The sequence below is a fragment of the Leptonotus elevatus genome, chromosome 13 (genome assembly GCF_054856555.1).
Source record: "Leptonotus elevatus isolate MCC_2025b chromosome 13, RoL_Lele_1.0, whole genome shotgun sequence".
Classification (NCBI taxonomy): domain Eukaryota; kingdom Metazoa; phylum Chordata; class Actinopteri; order Syngnathiformes; family Syngnathidae; genus Leptonotus; species Leptonotus elevatus.
Window position 1 is genome coordinate 17,547,094 of NC_141251.1, and position 22,792 is coordinate 17,569,885.

Here is a 22,792-nt window from a genome sequence, read left to right on the forward strand (position 1 = left end):
ACCTATAGGAAATGAGTAGTGAGGGTCCTGGCTTGCAGGGTTCAATGAATTTTCTGTAATAGGTAGTAGTGTTGATTTTGTCGAATAATCTGATAACTGTGAGAATTTAGTTATTAAGTTAAATACTTCCCCTAACGAAATAGCAGGCTTTTCTAAATAAAGTAAAATATCATCGGCATATAGATGAATTTTGTGTTCTGTTACCCCAGAGTGAATTCCTTGAATCCTACAATTATCTATCTTTTCCGATCCCATTCAAGACGAAGGAAATCCAATTTAAAATTTTGAACAAAATGTACCCAACGAAGGAATATCCATCCATCCAGCTAAAACATAAATTCAACATGGAAACGTGTGTGTTTTGTGCAATTGAAAATGAAGACTTGGAACATCTTCTTTTTTTTTCTTGTAATATAATTCAGAGGTTTGGGAAGGATTTTCAAGGTTTGGTTGCAACACAAGGGTATTCAATTAGCTGTGTTGTCAATGAAATAGATACAATTTGGAATGAACATTAACAATAGGAAAATTGACTTTGGTGTCAATGTTCTTCTTGTAATGGGTAAGCATTTTTTTCCACAAATGTTTTTTAAACGAATCCTAATATGGCTCACTGGAAGAATGAGATCTGTCTCTTTGTAAAATCTTTAAGGTTTATGGATCAGAAAAATGTCCATGCTTTTGACTGTTTTTTTTTGAATGATTTAATTTAAAAATATTTGTGGGATCCTTTTCTTTTTGACAATTTGTAACAATGCCCCTTGTTCTATGTTTGTTTGCTTCTTCTTTTTGGTCTATGTATGTATATATATATATATATATATATATATATATATATATATATATATATATATATATATATATATATATATGACTCGATTGTACATTATGCAGTGCTGTAATTGTTGGTATTGTATTTGAGGTGTGTTGAATACAAAAGGGGAAAAAAAGAAGAAAAAAGTATGATTTATGGAAGTACGTGGCATCTACCTGGACTTCCGACTTCCAGGTTTCACACATCAGCGTCGTTTCCGGCCACTGATAGCCGCGTTCCAACACTCGCACCCCCACCCCCACCGGCGGGAGTGCGCAGGGCATCTCAACTCTCTAAAATGCTTCAGACAACTGAGACAGACACACTCGCACCCGTCAACTGGAACGCGCAACCGAGGGGCACAAAGGAGGACCACTTTTTTTTTGTGGTAATTAACCCCCCCATACAGAAGTTAAGTTGGATCTACTTTATATTTACATTTCATCAATTCAAATTTCCTCATGCAGAAAACTAGTTTAAACATAAAAGCAAGAAAAATAAACACCATGAGTGCTTTTCAAGTTTAATCATCATAACCAAAATAAAACATACTTTATTCGACAAAATTTGCTCTTCTCCAACAACTGAAGGGCAAAATTATTAACAGTTTAGCTGCTAGATTGTGACATGAAGCTCAGTCTGGAACGTTGTTTCATGGCAGACTATAACGTCGTTATTGTGGCTTGTGTGTCATTATCTCTCTCTCCCACTTCTTGCGTACTCTCCAACTGTCTTTTCAATAAAGGCGACATGCAAATAAATAAAAACACATAACACCACATTTAGACCAAAAATACTATTTATGGCTTGCTGTTGTAGAGGTCAAACCATTTGTACACGTTAATAATGCTGATGTGAAGTGTTGCATTTAAAGGAACATTACAATAAAAAAAAAAAATGGACTGAATACCTTTGAGACACACAACTTAGTCATTTATAAGGTTTTCTTTATTTTCAACTTTATGAATTTTACATACAAATTTTACTTGTAAACTGCCCCCTAAACTTGCATTATGTACAATACAACGAGTGAGTCCTTTCACTTAGTCACAGGCCATCACTGCGAAGAAAAAAAACAAGTGACAAGCTTGAAAAGTACATCAATGTTCATTTCAGAAATTAGTTTCGTGGAGTACCTCGAGACCGCTAACGAAATGTTGAATGCTTCACACCATCTCAGTGAAGGTACACAAAATAATGTTTTACAGCGTTTAATGTCCGTATACTCTACAGTATTCACGCTCACAGAGGTGAGTGGCAAGCATCTTTCTATGCGGCTTGCGATGAGGCGATCTCAAATGACCGCCACAACAGGGTGAAGATCAACTTGTTTTCCTTTTTATTTTATTTTACACCAAAGTGTTTGTTTGTTCACTGTATAAGCTTTTACAATAAACATGGGAAAACACATAGGAAGGCAAAACGTTCAACATGAAATAGAAAAAAAAAAAAAAACACTCAAGCGCCACTTTGGTGACAGGATGGAATAACCGGAGCTATCATATGGGTGCTGAGTAGCAAAGACATTCATGCTAAAGCTAAGGCGGAAGCAAATCAGGAGGGAAAAAGATGGTTTCACAAAGTGAATAACCTGCCGCCCAAATTATCTGATGATGCGCACACCAGGTGCTGATTAAATTGGGAAGGAACTGAGCAGTCATCCACTGAATAACGGTGCACAGGATTTTTTTTCTTCCTCTTCACAAAAGGGGTTAGAACTTTGCAGAGTTTTGGTCCCGTGGTACATTTGACCATTTAAGAACAGGGGTGGGAAAAGGTACAGCTTTGGATCCTGCCCCCAGTGTGTAATTCTAGAAACAAGTTGAATCTCAAATGAACTGCCTAAAACATTTCACCCCCAAATTCTCGTAATATAGAACGGTTGCTTTTTGGTTGCATTGTATTGTCACTTTGGAGGACTTCCTAAAAAGTGAACTGGCCCCTCGTAGGGAAATGGTTTTGCACCCCGAATTTAGATCAGTGAACAATAGGGGCAAGAGGGGAAAAATTGACAAGAATTCCATAACATAAGCTAACGTGTCAGTTCACATAAATGAATAGAGGCCTTCTGAGAGACAATTTCCAAAATCACCAAACGCCTTCTTGTATCAACTTGAGAAGGTGGTGACAGAAGACATTGAGGTATGTTAGAAACCTCAACAATCAAAAGCAAAGAACCAAAAGGCAAAATGTTCACCAAAGAAAAAAAGCTAAGCAGTGAGCAAAAATTCACTATTGTTTGTGAAGAACACCACCTGAAAGATCGACTCAGGGTGTGCGACGACCTTGTAACTCCAAATTGTGCATGTTTCCACCCGGCGCCGCTCTCTTGCACAACAAAGGTCAAGTGCGCAGCAATTATGGCGTCACAAAGCAGCGGTGAGAACGCGACATTGTGAACTGTGTCTGAGTATACATGCCGTCCTCATGTCACAGTTTCGCGCGCGTGTGTGTGTTAGTGATGCAGACGCTTTAGGCAAGGGCGGGTGGGTCACATCTATGCTGGAGTAAAGCAACAACAAAAAAAAGATGTCACTTCCGGCCTCCTGGAGGTGTACGAGTGCTGGGCCTCCAGATGGAACACTCTTCCATGTTGGCTCATCTCCAATGATGACACCTTGGCCTTGCTGCAGCGCGTTCTAACAGGGCTGCAGAGGGATTTGCAGTGCTTTAAAAAATAAAATTAAAAAAATCAGGCAGTCCTATAGCTGTTAAACCATCATGGAAGTTGTGTCTCAGGAAGGTTTGTGTTGACCGCATGTGTCTGTCTGTAATTCTCACATTGCCTCATAAGCTTCGCCCCATTATGATGGCATCTTTGGGAAAGCCCTCCATCTTGGCCACCTCAAAGCATCCAAGCTTACTGTAGAAGTCCAACATTCTCTTGTCAGTCTGGCGAACATTACAGAAAGCACCTTGGGAGCCTGGACGTGACAGACAAAAAGGCACAGGGATGTGTAATTAAAAAAATCTCAATAGTACGGGGGCGTAATAGGGCCACATATAAATATATATTTTTTAGAGGGTGAGGGCAATATTCAGAGAAAAAAAAAAATCGCAAATTTGCCACTTTATTAAAAAAACATACGAAAAATACACGTAGCATAGCTGGAGTCTAATCATGTGAGGATTTGTTGGTGGTTAATGGGACACTGTTTATAAAATGAAAAGGCAGGATGGAGACGGATTCATTCTTAAATTGAAACTTTACTCGTCATTCACCGCGGCCAGAGCGACAACACTTCCTGATCAGCTGACTAACATTATCCAATCAGATGCTAGCATACCATAGGTAAATGCAGGTGAATGACGGAGAGCAGTAGATTCGACACATCAATTTAGATACTTGTACAACAACAAAAAACAGAATATATGAATGTGTAAATAGTAATTCTGGAAACATAAATGTACAAGTAAATATACATTTTAACAAATTAACTTAAATACTTGATCATCCGGGTGTGTACCTTCGCAAAGTCTTTCTCGCTAGCCAGTGGCCGTACACAACGCTTCAAAGAGCGAATGTTTAACATGATATGGTTAATATACACTATAGCAATTACTATCTCCTTATTTGGAAACCCGACAAAAGTATTGGCAGAAACAGTCAAGTAGTATGCTACGTGTATGTCTTGTCGAATTTGCAAGAAAAAACTCGTAAATTGGGGATTTAATAAAGTCGCAAATTTGCGACTTTATTAAGTGGCCCGTTTGAGTTTTTTTCTCAGAATATTGCCCCCACCCTCTAAAAAAAATATGTTTATACGTGGTCCTAATACGCCGTCGTACAATAGCATCATTGGCAAAATCCGCAACAGTTTTGTTGTAAATGTTATTTAGCTCAATGTTAGGCAAAACGTAACGTTGAGCAAAAAGTGCTGGAACACTGAACATCTAGACACGTGCATTCAAAAAGTTGAGTACATGAAATTCAGCCCGAAAGTACTTTTTACGACTCGTGTATGTTGTACATGTGCAGTGATCATGGCCGCCACCTACCGTTGGCCTTAAGGGAAGATAACAGACATCCCATCATGCTTTTAGCCACACTGGGATCAGTGACCTTTGCATGAATGTCAACCTTGATGAGAGATGGGAAGTTAGACAGGAACGATTCCGGAAAACCCTCCTCTTCCTCGTGGAAACTCAAAATCATCTTCTACGGAGACGCGGACAGAAAAGTGAGCAAGCGAAGTTCACGTAACCATAGCGACAACAAAGCGAGGAGAACGAGAAGTTACCTCAGCCTCCGTGAGATCCTTTTGGCCATCGGGTTTGTGGTACTTCTCTTGCATGAAAGGAATCCAGCTCATCTCGCATTTCTTGATAAATGGCTTGACGTCCACCGTGCCCACAGCGTAGCCGCAGATGCCTTCGTCATCCTCCAGCACAAAGCCGTAGTCCGGGCTCAGAGACAGAAGGCCTCCGACCAACCTGTCATCACACGCGTCAGAAAAAGAGATGGTCTACATGCCTCTGTTCAAATGCCAGGCTTCTGTGGAAGATTCATCATTTCTAAACTTTTCTGCAGATAAATCGACCTATATCCTGAAATCCTTTACAGGGAAAGTCAAAATAAACTATTTGAACAAACTTTTCCTAGCATTTTTCTCATCTTACAGCACAAGCCATCTTTTTATTTCAATGATCACCAGCTCATGGATTTATTAAAGAGTAACATTTTATTTTCGTTTCTTCCAAATTTATCCCCTTAATATTTGACCGCTTGACAACTTTGCACAGCTCGCTGCCATTTTAAAATCATCTTGGGCGCTACCTGAACATTTTGTTAGAAATTTAAAAGGATGTCTAAAGTCTAAGATTAAAATAAAAAACTTATACATTTTGAAAAGTCTGAAAAATTGTTCAATAAACATGCTTTAAAGGCCTAGATACACCAATCAGGCGTCGACCAAATGTGACCGACGCCTGCCCCCCGTGGCGTCGGCTCAGACGTCGGCCAGTCGCGTAGAAAAATGACGTAAATACACACCACACCGACTATTACATACCTTCAGCGCATGTATGAGAAGTAATTCCCCTCTGTACCATCGGCGGCGATAGTCATTATTCCTTAAGGCAACCGGCAACCTCTTTACGGGGGCGGGATTTAAAAACGTAAACAACTCATACCGGTGTTGACAGCGGCGCCCTGAACACATGGATGAACTCCGTTGTGGCGTATCCTGGATCCCGTCGACTACTGACTGCTAACGATCATCGGTTCACCCAAAAAGCTTCGGCCGTGCTGCCCTCCGCGTTTTGGACACGGTGCCGACCTCCAGCTTCTGAAGGAGCTTTCTCGAGACCGCCGGACGGAAGGGCCATGCACCTCCGCTGCTCCCACAAGGATCGCGCTGTTAAATGCGCGGTCATTGACAAACAAAATGTTTATTTTGAGGGAGTTTTTTCTTTCCAACAACTTGGATTACCTCTGCCTGACGGAGACCTGCACTGCCGCTGGTGAGTCCACCGCTATGATTGAATTACTACCGCCTGGCTGTGCTTAATTGGACGCTACGAGGACGTCAGCCGAGGCGGAGCAACGGCGACTATTTAAAAAAACTAATTTAAATGTAAACGATGTCAATTTACCGCCTCGATCACAGCTTTGAAGCCACCTTCTTTGAAGTCGGCCAAACTGTCACTGTGCTGTGCCATTTACAGACCTCCAAAATACAAGAAGGACTTTTTAAACGACTTTGCAAATCTTTTTGCTGAAATATGATCATATTGTCTTTATGGGAGACTTTTATAGTCACGTGTGCTATCCTGAAAAACCATAAAGTTGAGTACTGTTTATCCGCGTTGTCACTTGCTCTTCTTGCCCCGTGCGCTGATCTGCTAGCTGCCAATCACAGTAATCAAATGCCCCCGACACCAGACGCCGATTCACCATCTTCACGACAATAATTTATACACTGATCAGACGGCGCATGCAGTCGGCCCAACGCTGTCCGACTCCGGAAGTCGGATTGGTGTATCTAGGCCTTTTGACTTTACAACAAAGTCAAGATTGCCATTTGTGTTCTAAATTTTTTTTTTATGTCAATACCACCCCCCATTGTATTGAAAATAATAGGGATGCACGATAATGCTATTTTCAACCGATACGGATAAACCAATAATTTAGAAAGCGCCAATGTCGATAACCAATAAGTAAGCCGATAATTGTTTGCAAAATAAACTTAAATACAAATATACTTTCGAGTCCTACTACATGTACAAATACATTGAAACATTGTGTAAAGCACCATGAAAATGAATTTTATTGGTCAATAATTGCCAATACTTATCGGCGGATTTCTTTATTATCTGTGTTATCTATTTGATGTCAAATTGGTCGATAACTGCCAATAATTATTGGCAGAGTTCTTTATTATCTGATTTATTTGTATGACGTCAAATTGGCCGATAATTATCGTCCACCGATATTATCGTGCATCCCTAGAAAATAAATATCGGCTTCAAATATCAGTTATTGGTCTCATTGACTACTAATAATGGGCATCTGTATTGCCCCCCCACTCGTAGCCATTTTCACTGAAGCAACCCCCTTTGCTCCCGGCTGTTTTACTGGATTCTGACGGATTTTGCAAGGCCCACAGAATATTGTCTTCTATTGCTATAAAAGCATGGAACCTACCAAAAAAAAGATTAGAGTCTCTTCTGTCATTAGGAAAAATTCTATCCGTTTCTGTTTTGCAGCAATTAGCATTAGAATATAGCTAAGTTTCATCATTATTCACAAATCTGTTTAAAACAGTGAGGAAAAGAGCTTGTTGCAACATTTTTGGCACCATGGTCATATTTAAAATAGAACATTATTTATACATTTTTGGGAGCAAATGAGATAATACACACATTCCCCCACTACATAATATAATGCACTACAAATGATGAGATGCTCTCAAATAGAAATGCGTCTTACTTGTCACCAATGAGGTCAGATTCCTTATCAGGGGAAGGTGCATCCTCCATTCCTTCATAGTACATTTCTTTACAGATTTTATACACTGAAGCCTGGAAAAAAACAAAAACAAAACTTGGCTGTTACGTTAGAGGGTGGCACATCCAAACATTTTGCATGCATACAACTTAAAAACATCTCACCTCATCTTTGGCAAAGTAGGGCCTTATTGAATAGATTTTGGAGGTAGGCAGTGATGGTGGAGGCTGGTAGAAAAGATCGTTTGCCCCTTCTATTGGCAATAATCTCTGCGGATGTCAAAAGAACCGGGTTCAGTTTCCTCGAGTGAGAGATTACACGGAGGCTTTGGTGCTTTGGCCAACCGCCTTGCTATGCATTTGCTACACTGAAACCACTGTTAAACCAAGAGGACGTGGAAGATTAAGACAAGCGCTCAAGAAAGATGGTGAAAAACATTTTAAAAACAAAAAAAACAAAAACAACTCCCATTCCTTGTTGGTCTGACAGTGGGCCACCGGAGCAAACATCTCCGCAATGTCGTTACTTTTGGAGCACGGTGCGACAAACAAGCGCATTTGTGTTTGCTTTACATATAGAGCAAAACAAAACGAGGGAGATATTTGGTCTGACCGAGGTTTTACTTGCTGAAGGAGATGCTCCCTTCCCTTGAGAAAGGCATGGCCATTTTTCGCTGCGCAACCCTCCTGTTGAGAAAAAATAATGATGCTTGCGCCGAGAGAACTCCAGGGGGAAAAAAAACACAGGTCACATACGAGCTAGGTCAGTCAGCCAATTGGATGTCACTTTTCATTGGGAGTTTCATTCAAATGTTGCTTTAGCCTGGACAGTTGTGTTTTATCCTGGAGTTTTCTCCCCCATTGCAAATGTGCATGCCAACTTGCTTGCGTTGCCATGCCTGCGCGGGCGCTCGCAAACAACTGGCGTGGGAATTTGTGCGCTTCCTGCGAAGAAATGAGATGTCATGAAAATTGCTTGCGGAGCTCGCATGCGCCGCCTGCGCTAAGGGAAGAGCAGCATCTCCTTGGGCACTTGCTGAAAGAAATCCAAATGGAGTGTAAGCGCATTTGCAGGAGTTTCGCACAATTCATTAACAACAACAACAACAAAAACCTCAGGAGGAGACGCTGTTTAACAATCAGCTCACCTTTGACAGACCAAATCCTCATCCTCATACCTGCACACATTGACCATAGACTTCTTTTCTTACAACACTTTTTCTTTTCCATTTGATTGCGGCAAATTGGGTGCATTAGATACCTGGAACTCTCCTGCTAGACCTCCCCTAAAGGCCCACGGTTCTTGGTCTCCTTTAGGGAATTGTGCTGAGGACTGACTACGACACCCTGTTAGGAGCAGAGCCAAGCGGAGAGTGTTACCAAAGCATGGGGCTCTCGCACACAGGGGGAAATTGTGGGGGGTGGGGGGTGAGGAAGGAAGGACGGACGGTTATCCGTTTCTAAAAGAATCATTCAATCAGAACATTGAAACGAAACGATAGCGCCACGTTTGGATTCTTTCCGGCTCGAGCAACTAACGCTTACGTGACTACAATATGAGCAGAATCAACTCCAAGGCCGCAAAGTCAAAACAGCGTGTAGATCTATACAACTTTAATGCAGCGGAATTCACGCTGCACGCTCGCCAAAATTTAAATAAAGCTAACTTTCCTTGCCATGAGACGCTCACCCAAACAGCAGACTGTATTCTATGTAAGCTTTAGCTGCCGTCACTCCCGCTGATCGCGGCACATACTCTCCTCATCTGCCTTGTCAACAACACAGCGGCAGACCCCACATTAACTGTAATATAGTGGCGGCATGTGAAACAAAATGGCACCCGCGAAGACTCTGTTTCAATGTTTGTAAACAGTTTGACCAGACAAGTGGACGCGCCTGCGTGAACCCTAGCACGGCTTTATAAAAACGCGCTTCCGACACAGCAAGCGGATGCACCCACGGGGAAGAACGCTGAAATTGCTCAAACTTCATTAAATGTCCCACAATGAAGGAAACGCACCTCTGATTGCTTTCACCCACGTAACACTATCACACAGACTTCATGCAGCCTTTGCATGGTCCGATCTGACACGAGCATAAAGATCAGAACTACACAAGTGGATGAGTAGGATCAAGTGTCAGGGTTAACTTTGGCAGCAAGGGGTAAATTCCCATAAGTAGGTGCATCAGGCGGGTCTGAGCCACTTCTACAAGCCTACTGACAGAAACAACAACAAAAAAGCACACATTAGAGAAGCTGCCGGGAAAAGAAGAGAACATTTGGGAGTTAACACTCAAAGCTGAAAATCGCTGCGCAAAAATGAGACTTCATCTGGGGGGAGGGGGCCTTTCCTCCATTTAAATCTATCATTATCAGTAGCATTCAAGAAAAAGGCATGAATCCGTTTCGCCTGCACCGCACATACATCGGCCACTGTCGATCCAATAGCAGTAGAAACTTGTACTGTGGATTCTTCCATCTGTACATAGTGAAGGGAGAAAACAGTAGAAAACCACTATTAGTAGTTGCACTCAGTACAAAAAGCAAGGAGGTTGCGACTAAGTGCCGGCTGCACAGCTTGCAGCATGATGACGAGATGGGGAGTCAATTGTGAACATGACAATGCAGTACACGGAAATCGGATCACTGTTCAGTTTAGTAAAGGCATTGAAGCCTTCAAATGATGCTTTTGCTAGCATGGGCTTGCTGCCTGCTGTGTAGTGGAGTCCTCAGCTTTACCACATGGGACAGAAACCTGGAAATGAAAGTGGGTTACAGGCCATGCTGGTGCTTCAGTTTGCGGACAACACACATTCATGTTGATGTCAATCAGTGTCACTCAACTGACACAGGGTGGACCATCTGACATAGTCAGTCAGTTGTATTTCCTTAAACAGTGGCCTCAACTCTCATCTCAATCACTGGTGGCATAAATAATTGGAACCCTTGGCATGTCTGTGGTTCACAATTCATCTTTTTTCTTTAATTATGTGCAACCAACCTGTCCTAAAAAAAAAACTCATCTATTGGCGGGTTTTATGCTCTTTCTGAAATTTTCTAAAAAGTCACATAAGTCCCGTCTAAATAGGAACATGGTGTAAATGTGGAATGTGTCTTTGTCGTCCCTGTGGCCAGGTCACTCTTGAAAAAGAGATTTCAATGTGGTTCTCACGTGGTTAATTAAATAAAGGAAATGAATGAAAGAATGGTAAGTGAGACAACTCGAGTGAGACAAGCTTTGACTAGCAGGGAAAAGCTAAATTTAGCCTGGGATCAGATGTCACTGCATGTGCATGTTTAAGTGCACTTCTCAATAGAGTTGTCAAAATGAATCGATTAATTGACAACTATTTTAATAATCGAGTAATCATTTGGAGCCATTTTTTAAAAATAGTTTCAGCTTGTTCATTGATTTCTGAGGGAACACGGATTATCTTCTGTGTTTAATCAAAATAAGACATTTGCAAACATCTGTCTTTACTTTGGAAAACAATGACCAAACCGGTAACAGTACAATATCAATTCCCCCCTCCCTTTTTTAATCACTATAGGAATATGAAATGCGAGTTCTCAGGGGAAAAACTTATTTTTGTAATACATTTTAACACAAACTTTAAATGAATCAGATTGGTCGATTAAGTGGTTGAATAATCGATCGATTAATCGATTCCAAAAATATTTGATAGTGACAGCAATATTCTGAAGCATGTTTGTTTTTGTTCTTTTCCCAAATAAAGTATTTTTAAGGGTCAGATTGTTGAATATGAAAAAAATAAAAAATGCTTAACTGTTTTGGATGATAGTTTATGGTATACTTATCACTTGCATCATACAGAAATTTACCACTCAATTTGGTCAAGTACATATATATATATATATATATATATATATATATATATATAAAAAAGGTTAGTCCCTACATTGGTCTGTTGAATGACTGACCAATCAAAATCTAACGTTAACGGCAGAATTGACACGCTGTTGTTTTGTGTTACTACAAAGCGATGGTTGGATGTAACGATTGTGCCCAACGCCAGCATTATGGTGATAACGATTAGAAGAGGAAGTAATAAACATTTCAAGGGGGCGCTGACAATTACTCTTGTCTTTTTGTTATTTGCGGCAGGGTTCGGTCCAATCCCTCACAAATAATGGGGGATTACTGTAGATGCCTCCTTTTTGCCTCTAAAGGGGGGAAAAAAAGAGCAGATGGCACCCCAATCTACGTGTAGCGATAGATATCTTAACTAAAACACCATCCTGCACAGCAGATATGGCATCTGTAAAGCTAAAATTATTATCAGCTTCAAGAAAAGAGAAGTGGCAGAAGTTGCAATGATACATAATAGCATAGTATATATTTATTATGAGACTGGATAGATGGATGAATGTATTATAAATGCAACATACATTTTTTATTCTGCATCATTATTTATTAGAAATCAGTATCTAACGATATACTTATGTTTATTATTGTTATCCATAATAATACAATTACTATTATTAAAACGTGTTTGAACAAATAAATAAATAAAACGCTTTGTGGCTAAAGAGAGCTTGAAATCTTTAGATAATGAAATGCCACTGAGGAAATAGTTTTTTTCTTTTGCAAGAGGATGGAATTCACCCTGATCCAGTTTTTTAAGTCTCCTCTGTGAAGCCGTTTTTTTTTTTTATGTGTTTGTCTACATTATGCACCAGAATGGCCTTCCATAGTCAGTGAATCAACTTGCTGTCCAAGCTCGCATGCGCCAGGGCGTGGAGGAAAGGGATGCCCCAGGGGTGCCCATCCCCACAGACAGAGATGGAAGTGAGTGGCTGCGTGTGTGTGGGAGCGTAGTGGTGATGCTACTGGATACACAGCAAGCAGCAGTAGCCCTTGATAGCTCATTTGCCACTGAGATTTGGTTTGGATTTGCCAAGCACACCAGAGAGATGCTAGCGTGCACAACCAGCATTTAGTCAGGTTTAAAGAAAAAAAAATGAAATAAGAGACTGCTATTGTACTGCATGTAAATTATCTTAAAAATACAACAACGTAAAAATTAAAGACCACACATCCTGTATACAGGCTGGCCATGTTCTTTAGCTACTTTTTTTTGGTTTATGAGCAATACGATATGTGAAGCAGATAGATTTTAGCATGCGCATCACCAAAGTGACACGTGCATGATCAAATAACACAACTATGCCCGCTGAGGATTGATGACCAAGCGAATCTTGTTCCTTGAGACAAAAGAGCTGCGTGCTTTGCCTTGTACACACCTAGCCACTGGACAAAGGACTTGACCATAGAAATGATGCTCTTGATGTCCCAGATGTAAGGGTAGAGGTCATACAGGATGGTGCGGTTGGCCGAATTGGACAGACGTGTGAACATCTGGATGACTGAGCAGCACATGTCCTCAAACTTCTCTGCTCTCAACTGCCATTCTGCAACCTGACGGACAAAATAGTGAGTGATGTGTTGGCTATTACAAAGCAGCTCCCATTTATGCCCATGTAAATGTAAAGTCCACTGGATGCTACACCACATGATACATATCCACCATTTTGTTTTGCAACCTCATAGCCTACCATTATATCTTGGATTCTTCTTCTTCTTTTTTTTTTTTAAGGACATATTTCCAAAGAATGAACTGACCTTCTCATCTTCTTTCATCTTGCAGTTGACACTGACGACGCTGCTGTTGGCTCGCAGCCAGTTGAACTCTTTCAACATCTGCATGGCCTTGGGGCCGTGCTCGTAAGGCAGGTAGAAGAGTTCCGCCAGAAGGCAAAGGTCCTCAATGGAGAGCGGCTCCACAGTGAACAGTGGCTTCTCATTGGGACCTGGTGCAAATACGTCCTGTTGGGAACAAATTAAGCGTAAGAAAATCTTCTTTTTTGGGGGGGGGGGAGGGAAGGGACCACATCAATGTATAACTACATAATAAGGATTGTTAGGTGCTTGAGATATGTCTGTGGCACCTGTTTGAGTTGATCGTCAGTCTGCATGGGGGCAATATCGCTCCCAGAATCTTCCTGTATGGACTCTTCGGAAGACTTGGACTCTCCCAAGCTCTCTTTGTCCGTATCCATGGGCTTCAACTCTTCCGCCATCTTGTCAGCCAAGACAGGGCCCTCAAGTTTCGGCTCTGTGCCCACCTCTTCCTGCTTCTCCACCACCATCTCCATGGGCTCCTCGTCAGAATCCTTCTTCTCCACCTCCACCTCCACATACACATTGGCATAGTTCTAAATCCAAAGACACAGTTTTTAGTTACAATACCATAATTTCCCCAGACAGTGGATTGGATGTATTAATTTACTCAATTGAAGCCAGTATCCACTACCCATATTTATCCAAGTGGACAATGCACCTTGCAATGAATTTAAACGAGGCTTGTCCACGACCGATGTGCACTTTTTTTTTAAGCCGATGCAGATACCAATTTTTGGCAGAAAAAAGTACAGATTAATCTGCTGATTATTAAAAAAAAAAAATATTTAATGAATGACAATGATTTATGCTTCTATTTATAGATGTGCAAAGAATTGTCATGAGCTCGAGTCTGACTCGCTAATGCTAATTAGCTCGCTACTCTCAGCACTTTTATCATTCAAAAGAACAGCTATTCATACAAAACGCTTCAGGAATGTATACAGAGAAGCATCTTAACATTACTCTTCTTACGCTGCAAAAAAAGCAAATTTTATTGGCATAACTTGATCGTGACTTTTTCCTTCTACTCTATAATGTGGTTACAACTTAACAGTTGATCAAAATGTGTGGAACCACACTGCCCCTAATTAGTCAAATCGTGTATAACATGAACGGCGCTCCCAATAAAAGGCACACACAAACAAGGGCAAGACAGTATAATTTTTTTTTTTTAAATAAAATCGATTTTGGGACATTTATAATCGATTCTGAATCGAACTAAATGAGAATCGCGATTCTTATGAGAATCGATTTTTTGGCACCACCCTATTTCACAGCATCGGAAACTCGGTTTTCTTCAATGACGTTTTAAAGGAAAAATAATCAGCCATTTGGCCTAATCGGCCGATTGTTTTGGCCAGTGTTTGAAGGGCAATAAGGAAGGATTAATAATCGGTCGGGCCCTAATGGAAACGCAACTATTTGAGGAAGTATGGCACTTTGAAGCAGAAGCAAACCACTACCTCCTCTTCCAGCTCAGGTGTTTTTGCCATGGGGTGAGGTTCTAGTAGGTGAGGCGGCATGGATGGAGACATTATGGGCTGCTGGAACACAGTCGTCACCACTGTGGTATCGGAGCAAAGTGAAGGCGGGGCAATGGAGGACGTGTCGATGACTGTACTTTTGGCACCGCTCTGAAGCACCTGTCGGCCTAGGAGTGACAATCAAAACATTTTGTTTACGCTGCTAGAACGGAACAAAGAAGAGAAGCAAATGATCGAGCAGTTCTCTCACTGTTATATTGATGAGGCACAACGAAGTCTCCAAGCCACTCGGTGAGAGCCAGTTTCAGGGCTAGCTGGGGGCTGTAAAGCATGTCTGTCTCCAGTTCTTCGTCACTGCCCTCATTCTCCAACTTAATCTGGATGGAAACGGTGCTGTCCTCACCATCCGCTGATAAAAAGCAAGAGGATTTGACTGATGCTGCATTGTAAAAGAGCACACATGTTCTGAAAATGTATCATACGTACTCATGACCACATCCTTGCGCACCCCGTTCATGTTGGACTTGTACCAGGTGGCCAGAGTGTGGATGGCAACAAAGTTGGACTCAAACTCGCAGTTGGGGTTAGTGAGGACTCCCTTCAGTCTGGGGATGAGTTCTGTGGAGCGGCCCTTGTAAGGACCTAAGAAGAGCCTCTTCTGGTCGTAGTCATTAGCGTGAATGTTGTCCCAGATCACGGGGGCTCTTCTTAAAATCTTAGACACTTCCTCAATTGACTCAACTGTGATGTCTTTGGATACAACTTTGGGTCCTGTCAACAGAAACATCATGTGAGCGCCAACTTCAAAAAGCAGCAGGAAGGATGCTTTTTAGGACGTGTGTCACACATGCCTGTCCACAAAATGTCGATGCTAGGCAACAGCTTCTCTCCTACTGTGTGGAGGTAGGGAGACTGAGACACGTTCGGGTAGCAGAAGGTTCCACAGTACTCTGACAAATGAGGACATTGATAAAAACAAATCAGTAATGAGGCTATAACAGACTAGCGCGAGATTGCAGATAGTTAAAATGATACCTGTGGGACAGAACAGGAAGGTTTCAGGCTCTCCCAGGTACTGGTAGATTTCATTAGTGATGGACACCTGAGCGTGCGCAAATGAGCTGAACACCTCCTTGTCAGCGGGGCACATGTTGTGGTCGATGTCATCAAAAAGTAAGGCGAAAGACTTGCAACCGAAGTGTGTCACCTTACAGACAGAGAAGGCAATTGTTAATAATACCCAACAAATTAGCTGTACCTCAAATTCCTTACAGTGTGTAGTTTGCCATTAAATGTTGGACATGGAACTGCTGGGACACCTCACAAGACCTCATGCTTTTTCTATTGGGGTTATGCATCCTTCATTTGCATATCCTACAGATTTGCTTGCGCCGTCTGACAATAAGTAGTACTAAGTGAAGATGTCGACTACTGATATTACTTCCTGCAGCCGCGGACTAGTTACCTTCACAGTGCTGTGTGGAATTTCAGCGCATTTTATATATATATACACATATATATATATATATATATATATATAATATAACTCCCAACAACTGTGCCCTAAGAGATTATCAGGTGGTCTAAAAATGTTTAACTAGGAATAATCTCTTTGTTCACCTATCTATGCCAGATACTTATAAAAAGATTAATACTTATTTTTGAGTTGTTTAGATGCATACATTTGCACCTTTTTTTCCATTTTAAAATAACTAATTTAATAAATTTAGTTTAATCCAAAAGGAACTTTCATAACTATGTGTTTCAAAGAATTGTATTTGTTTTAATATTTTTCATGTTTAAACATATTCTTGTTTTGTACCAGAATAATCTCGTTTGGTGCAAAAGGAACTTACATAATTATATATATTTTTTAATTGATCTTAATATTTGTAAATTCGTAATTTTTTTTATTGTTTTGTACCAAAAAATAAATGATTGCCCTAGTGTACCCCAACTTCAAATGTTTGCCAACATTAATAAATATATATTATTATAAATATATATTATTATAAATTCTGTTTGGTCCAAAATTGGTCATAATTTTAAAGGGACTGCAACTTGAAAAATCAACTTTTTGGAGCTTTTAGCCATGTTAAAATGCTAATTCCTCACCAAAAACATGACCATTCGACCCTGTATGAGAAATTCTAGGTTATTCTGCTCTCCAAGCACCAGCCCCTCACAACCTGAAAAAAACGAGCTGTTGGCACGGTTTGACGTCATTGCGTGCGGCCCCACCCCCGCACCGCCTCTGCGGACTAAACACACGCCCACTTTCTCTGAGACCTCCCCCTCCATGGGATAATGACAAAAGTAGCCTTTTATCAATAAACATTCTGTCCAAATGAATTCAAAGCAATCAATTATTCTTCACATTTGCAATCAAATGACAATTGTTCTAAAATCCATTGGCTGACACTGGTGTAAACTACAAGTAAAACATTTGTGCGGTTGGATTCAAATGAATGGATGGGGTAGTGGATAGTGCGCTCGCCCCATAAGCATCAGGGTGCGGGTTTGCGACCCGCTGTGCTTTTTTTTTTCTCCTCCTCCTTTCCTCTAATCTCTCTGCTCCCCCCTCCTCTTCCACGATTTCTTGCAGCAAGGACTCATTTTGTTTCAAATGTTTATTCAAGAATTGATGGCTTGCGTGACCAAACGTAGAGATCTAGCAGCCCGTGAAATTTAGAGACCATTTTAAAAATTGGCTTAGAACCTATCGGTATATTTCGTAGGCGTTGCACGAAGCAGCCGGTTTGGACGACGTCATGAAAAGGGCGCGGCAGCCACAGGGGGAGAGGCGGGGTTTTACTTAACCAAGCGTTTGACTTCCGGATAAGAAAAATAGCCACCGAAATAACTCATATTTCATAAGAAATGACATTGCGATTATGTCAAAGGTAAGATTTCCTCATTATATGCTATAGTTAACTGTGGAAGGGCTTAAAATACCATGGTGTAGTCCCTTTAAAAATGTTCTTGTTTTGGACCAACAAATAAATAATCGTGATTTCAATTATTGCCAAAATAATTGTGATAATTATTTTTTCCATAATCGAGCAGCCCTAATTGGCACTGGTTTCCAAGCTACCGAACAAGTGGTAGCAAAATGTATTTTTCCACTGGTTTAGACACTAAATAGTTACAACAGCAAGCCCTGGCTTTGCTTACAATGAAGAGGAGATACGAGTGAAGCGTGTGTGGCCAGGTTTGATTTTTATCTTTGGCTAACATTTTTATGAAGCAAACATATTAAACATGCATAAATCACACGTTTCTACTAATTGCATCGACATGACATTGCTTTGCTTTCCCTACCATGTCAGGATATGTCAATTTGTCTTGTGTCAAAACATGACACACTGGGACACCACATTTATTATTTATATTTTCTTCCATCTCAGTTACTGTACAATGTTGCCAAAATCTCTTGCTGTGGTCCATTTTGTTGGTTTTAAAGGGATATTTGACTCATTGAGTTATTTTCATGTTTTGTCCAGAATTAATTTGATGAATTCATTTACAATTAATACATTTGAAAACACATTTTTCCACTTGCTGTCGACTGAAGATGACGTGACCGGTGCTGAGGAAATGGGTAACGACCAATCATGGCTCCCCCGTTTTCTGGGTGTGGTCATCAAACTGAGCCATAATTGGTCATTAGCTATTTGCTCAGCACAGGTGATGTCATTTTCAGTTGACAGCAAGTAGCAAAATTATTTTTAAAATATATTAATTGTTCATGAAAAATAATGAAGTTATCACATTAATTATAGACAAAATATTATCTTTTTACTGTTGAAAATTGCTTGACAAGTCAGAACAGAAAGGTTGGATGCATGTTTTTTTTTGGGGGGGGGGGGCAAAAATATGTTGCAATACCTGGTCCAGTTTCCTCTTGAGTGCTGTGACCTCTTTCTGATTAGAGAAAGTGATGTCAAGTCCGGGAGAAATTGCGTAGATGAACTCAATGCTGTAGTCTTTGGCTGCTCCAATAAGTGTCATAAGTTGTTCTGGGAGGTGATTGGGGGAAAGAAAAAAAATCACTTAACACTGTGATCATGTGTGATGTGCACTTATAGGTATACTGTAATGAATTTCCCCATCTGCGTTCAATAGTCACACCTGCTTCCTCCACTGAGTACAACTCCCTCCAGAACATTCTGTGTTTGTAGTCATCTTTGGGTGCGTAAAGGTACGTATTTAGTCCCCATTTCTGCTGTCTATGAAGCATAGTAATAGCAATTATTTAGAATGGATGTACAAACACGATCAATGTAAACAGGCTGACATATTTTTACCTCCTGAACAACTCTTTTCTCTGTTCCATTGTCCACGGTCGTCCATAAAAGCCTGCAATAATAAACCATGCCATCAGTTTTCATGCAGTGCTAATTGAAAAAGTGGCCTTCTTCACCCCTAGTAGGGCTTGGTCTGCTTTTAACTGTTGCCACACACATGTTCACATCAACGTTGATACTATAGGATCATCATACAACCAAAGCATTAAAAAAAAAAATCTTTACACGTGGGTAGGGAAATAAACCACAAACACAAAATAGATTGCAAGAATGTTAATTACGCAGCCGATATTTTGCCGTGAATCGCGTAAGAACTACAAATACAAATTATGTGGCAATTAAGGTTGAAATGCAACTCGTAGCATAGTGATAAGCGTGGGCGACTCCGAAGTGATGGGTCACTGGCTCGAATACAGCTTTGGACTTTTTTTATGCTACAATTTCTTGTCAACAATGCGCTGATGATTATGGTTCAGGTTAGGCCGGTAATGCCGAAAACGGCCTATTTTCAGAAGCAAAATAAAATGAAAACGTCATCATGGGTGCATGATTCGTTCCGGCAATTGACCAATTAGAGCAGTCCACGGCAAAAATAACGCTAGCAGGAAAATTGCCAGTCACGGCAAAATATCCACTGCCTATTATTTATGGCATTTTTGCAACCTGAAAAGGGTAACGCTAATCGTTAGACTGATGGCTGTTTTTCAACGACTTAAATGAAACCTTTACTGGTCAGAAACGTAATTGCACAAAAAGCATTTTCAGTATAAAAGATTGACCCATTTTTTGCACGATGGCAATTTCAAAACGCAGAAAAGTAGAAAGTACCTTCCACCACTCCACTGATGAATTTTCTGTGGCCCGTCGCTTCCACGCTGATTCCTCCGGACTCTTCCAACAGGCCGGGACCCACGGCACAAGCCTCTCCCGAGACTGGGCTGGAGCTCGGTTCGGCTTCCACCGGCGTCCTCTCCAGCGTCTTATCTTTTTGGACCATTTTTAAATGGTGACGGAGACGAGTGAAAAACTTAAAATCCAAGAAACGCGCAGTTTTTTGTTTTTAAAACGGGATGTCAAGCAAGTCAATCGCGTCACTGTCGAGGCAGACAGCAGGTCTGGCGTTTCTGGGTTTAAGCGACGCGAGGCTGCCAGAAACGGTCGGATTGTCGCACCTAACCTAATCGGAATCTTGTTCAGATTTTACAAAGTAACTTCTTAACGTTGGTATAAGATTAACCACAAAACAGTTTTGTTTAAACCAAGCGTTCGCTCCTTTCCAGTGGATGTGCCCCCTTTTTCCCCCCAGTTCTTCCTGTTTACACCCAGTGCGCATGTTCACGAGGCTAGTTTAAACCAGTCAAAACCGGATCTGACCGTAAAAACAGCACAAATGCACTTCAACCGTCAAGATGGTTCCCATCCATATTAGCCAAAGCTGATAACAACATTTTACGGACATATTTCGTGTTGCATTTGGTCGGGATATTTGAGAAATATACATCGCAAACACTACACTGGATGAAGACATAAATTAACACTAAATTTCAAGATTAATGCGTATACTTTACTGTGAGCAATCGTGTAACCAACGTTTGCCCTGTAACACCACGCAAATAACGCAAAACATGTTCACCATTGAGTATCTATCTTGAGCATACTCAATATCTTTGGTAGCTCAGCCCATATTAGGAATGTAGCCAAGAGCCAATGTTGAAAAAGGAGGGCCTTCCCCTTCTCCCAGACTAAGTTGTCAGCAATATTTATTTACATTATGCCCGTTAATAAATAATAATACAAATCACATTTTTGCCATAAACTGGTAAAGAAAGTCATTTAGTTCCATTGAATTTACTTAATGTACATCGGTTGTAAAAATGTACATGATTTAAATGTGCCAAACATTATTTTATTTTTTTTTAGGAATAGAAAGTCCTTTTATTGTGCAACTGAAAGTCAGGTACTTGTTTAATCTGTCCTTCTGACCTACAATCTGCCCACTCTGGCTACATCGTTACTCGGCGGTCACCAACGCAGGTCCTCGAGGGCCCTTATGCTGCATGTTTTAGATATTCCCCTCCTCCAACACACCTGATTGAAATGATCAGCAGGACCGTCTTTACCTACTCATAGGCCCCGGGGCTAACCATCAAATATAACATTTTCAGATAGCACTTCTTTACCCATCAGATTGATAAATTCCTCACACACATTTAAAGATAAATATAAGGGTGTTCCACTTCCAGCATTTCCATATTTGTCCATGTGAGATTTCACAAAAGGGTCAAATAGACTTAACAGTTTCATACATCCTAAATAGTTACCATTGTGGACATCACCAATTGGTGGATGCTTCCTCTAAAAGCCAGTCCCCACTCCGAAAAAAAAAAAAAAGCACATAAGACCGGTACTGACATTCATAGTTCAGAATCCACCACACCGTGTTCAGCTGACTCGTTAATAAAAGCTATCATGGCCATCCATTCTCACGTAATCGCTCATCTGCTTGTTTCCAATTAGAAAATCCTGATGCAGAAAATGCTGATTTACCTCTATTTTTACCCCAAAATTTTTGCATGCAAAGCAAAATATTTTTGCCACTTTGAGGGGAATTGCACAGACATTCTCTTTGCACACTTTCCACATTAGTAAGTGTTCGTTTAAAGTGCGTTCTGGAAAGAAAACATCTCTGGTGTTTAAACTTCTAGCCAAGTATACACGCACCTTGTCTTCGACAACTAAAGGGTGTCCCCATCGAGCAGGATGTGTGTCATAAGGGTCGTCCGAGTCAATTTCCCCTCCTACAGCAGCAGCAGGACGAACCGAATCCTCTTGGAGTGGCTTCATCTTTGTCGTCCTCTTCCTCCGTCAAATGTCCCGGGCTCTCCTCCCCTGGACTGGCTGGGCGCTGTCGCTGCAGCTGGTAGCGGCGACGGCCTCAGGTGTAGTCGTGGCGGCCCGTCTCACCTCCCACTTCCCCTGCTCCTTCTTCGCCAAAGACCACGTTTTTGAGTCCTAAAACCCCAGTGAGCTTGGGAATTTGGCCCTATTTGCTCTTTGTCACGGAGCTCTTTTTCCTTTTTAACCTTTTTCTGAGCGCCGCTCTAAAACTTTTTTTTCCAGGTGACATAGCTGTCTTGTCTTCGCTCGCCATGAACTGTATTGATATCCCCTCCTGGCGGAGTCGGCGTAGTTAGTAAATTGGTACAGCGGCGAAGTGACTGACAGGAAGTTGAACAAGTGGCACAATACTATATGAAACTGTTAAGACCTCTGATAGGCCCTCTCTTGGGACACACCCTATTACGACCACAGCGATGCACAGAATCATCTGCGGCCGCAGGTTGGTCATTTCATGCATGATTGACAGAAAAATCTAATTATCTTTTTTTGTAATGATTCTGATAGGCCACTGGGCTGCAGCTCTGGCGAGCTCGTGCATTAAAGCGGCCTCGATGATCAGGATCATTGTCGGGATTCTGCAGTACATGCTCATGAGCTAATCATTTGAATCAAGTGTGCTGGAGTACGGAACAT

At 41.1% G+C, this 22,792-nt stretch overlaps 1 protein-coding gene across 6 annotated transcripts; it reads right to left on the minus strand.

The window, feature by feature from the left end:
* Positions 1–1,744: 1,744 nt before the first annotated feature.
* oga (O-GlcNAcase) lies at positions 1,745–20,583 on the minus strand. Of its 6 annotated transcripts, none has more exons than XM_086092579.1 (20): positions 20,087–20,583; positions 19,259–19,310; positions 19,083–19,180; positions 18,840–18,970; positions 15,987–16,158; positions 15,803–15,901; positions 15,438–15,722; positions 15,202–15,360; positions 14,931–15,118; positions 13,734–14,000; positions 13,408–13,611; positions 13,029–13,203; positions 10,189–10,242; positions 9,024–9,109; positions 7,928–8,032; positions 7,746–7,837; positions 5,056–5,248; positions 4,814–4,973; positions 3,596–3,738; positions 1,745–3,462 (listed from the first exon to the last, which is right to left on the minus strand). In XM_086092579.1, the coding sequence occupies exons 1-19, from the start codon at positions 20,253–20,255 to the stop codon at positions 3,602–3,604; spliced, it is 2,826 nt and encodes a 941-aa protein (XP_085948705.1). In that variant the 5' UTR covers positions 20,256–20,583; the 3' UTR covers positions 1,745–3,462; positions 3,596–3,601. The 6 variants fall into 6 exon arrangements, with proteins under 6 accessions (XP_085948705.1, XP_085948704.1, XP_085948706.1 ...); XM_086092578.1 differs by having other exon boundaries at positions 1,745–3,482; XM_086092580.1 differs by having other exon boundaries at positions 1,745–3,738; positions 13,734–13,976.
* Between the last annotated feature and the right edge of the window lie 2,209 nt (positions 20,584–22,792).

Excerpts from the sequence above, each read along its gene's own strand:
- oga (XM_086092579.1), bottom strand. The coding sequence starts at position 20,255 with ATGGTCCAAAAAGATAAGACGCTGGAGAGGACGCCGGTGGAAGCCGAA. Across the intron at positions 19,181-19,258 it reads AGAAAAGAGTTGTTCAGGAG|ACAGCAGAAATGGGGACTAA; the intron begins GTAAAAATATGT and ends TATGCTTCATAG. Across the intron at positions 13,612-13,733 it reads CTGACGATCAACTCAAACAG|GACGTATTTGCACCAGGTCC; the intron begins GTGCCACAGACA and ends TGTTCCCAACAG.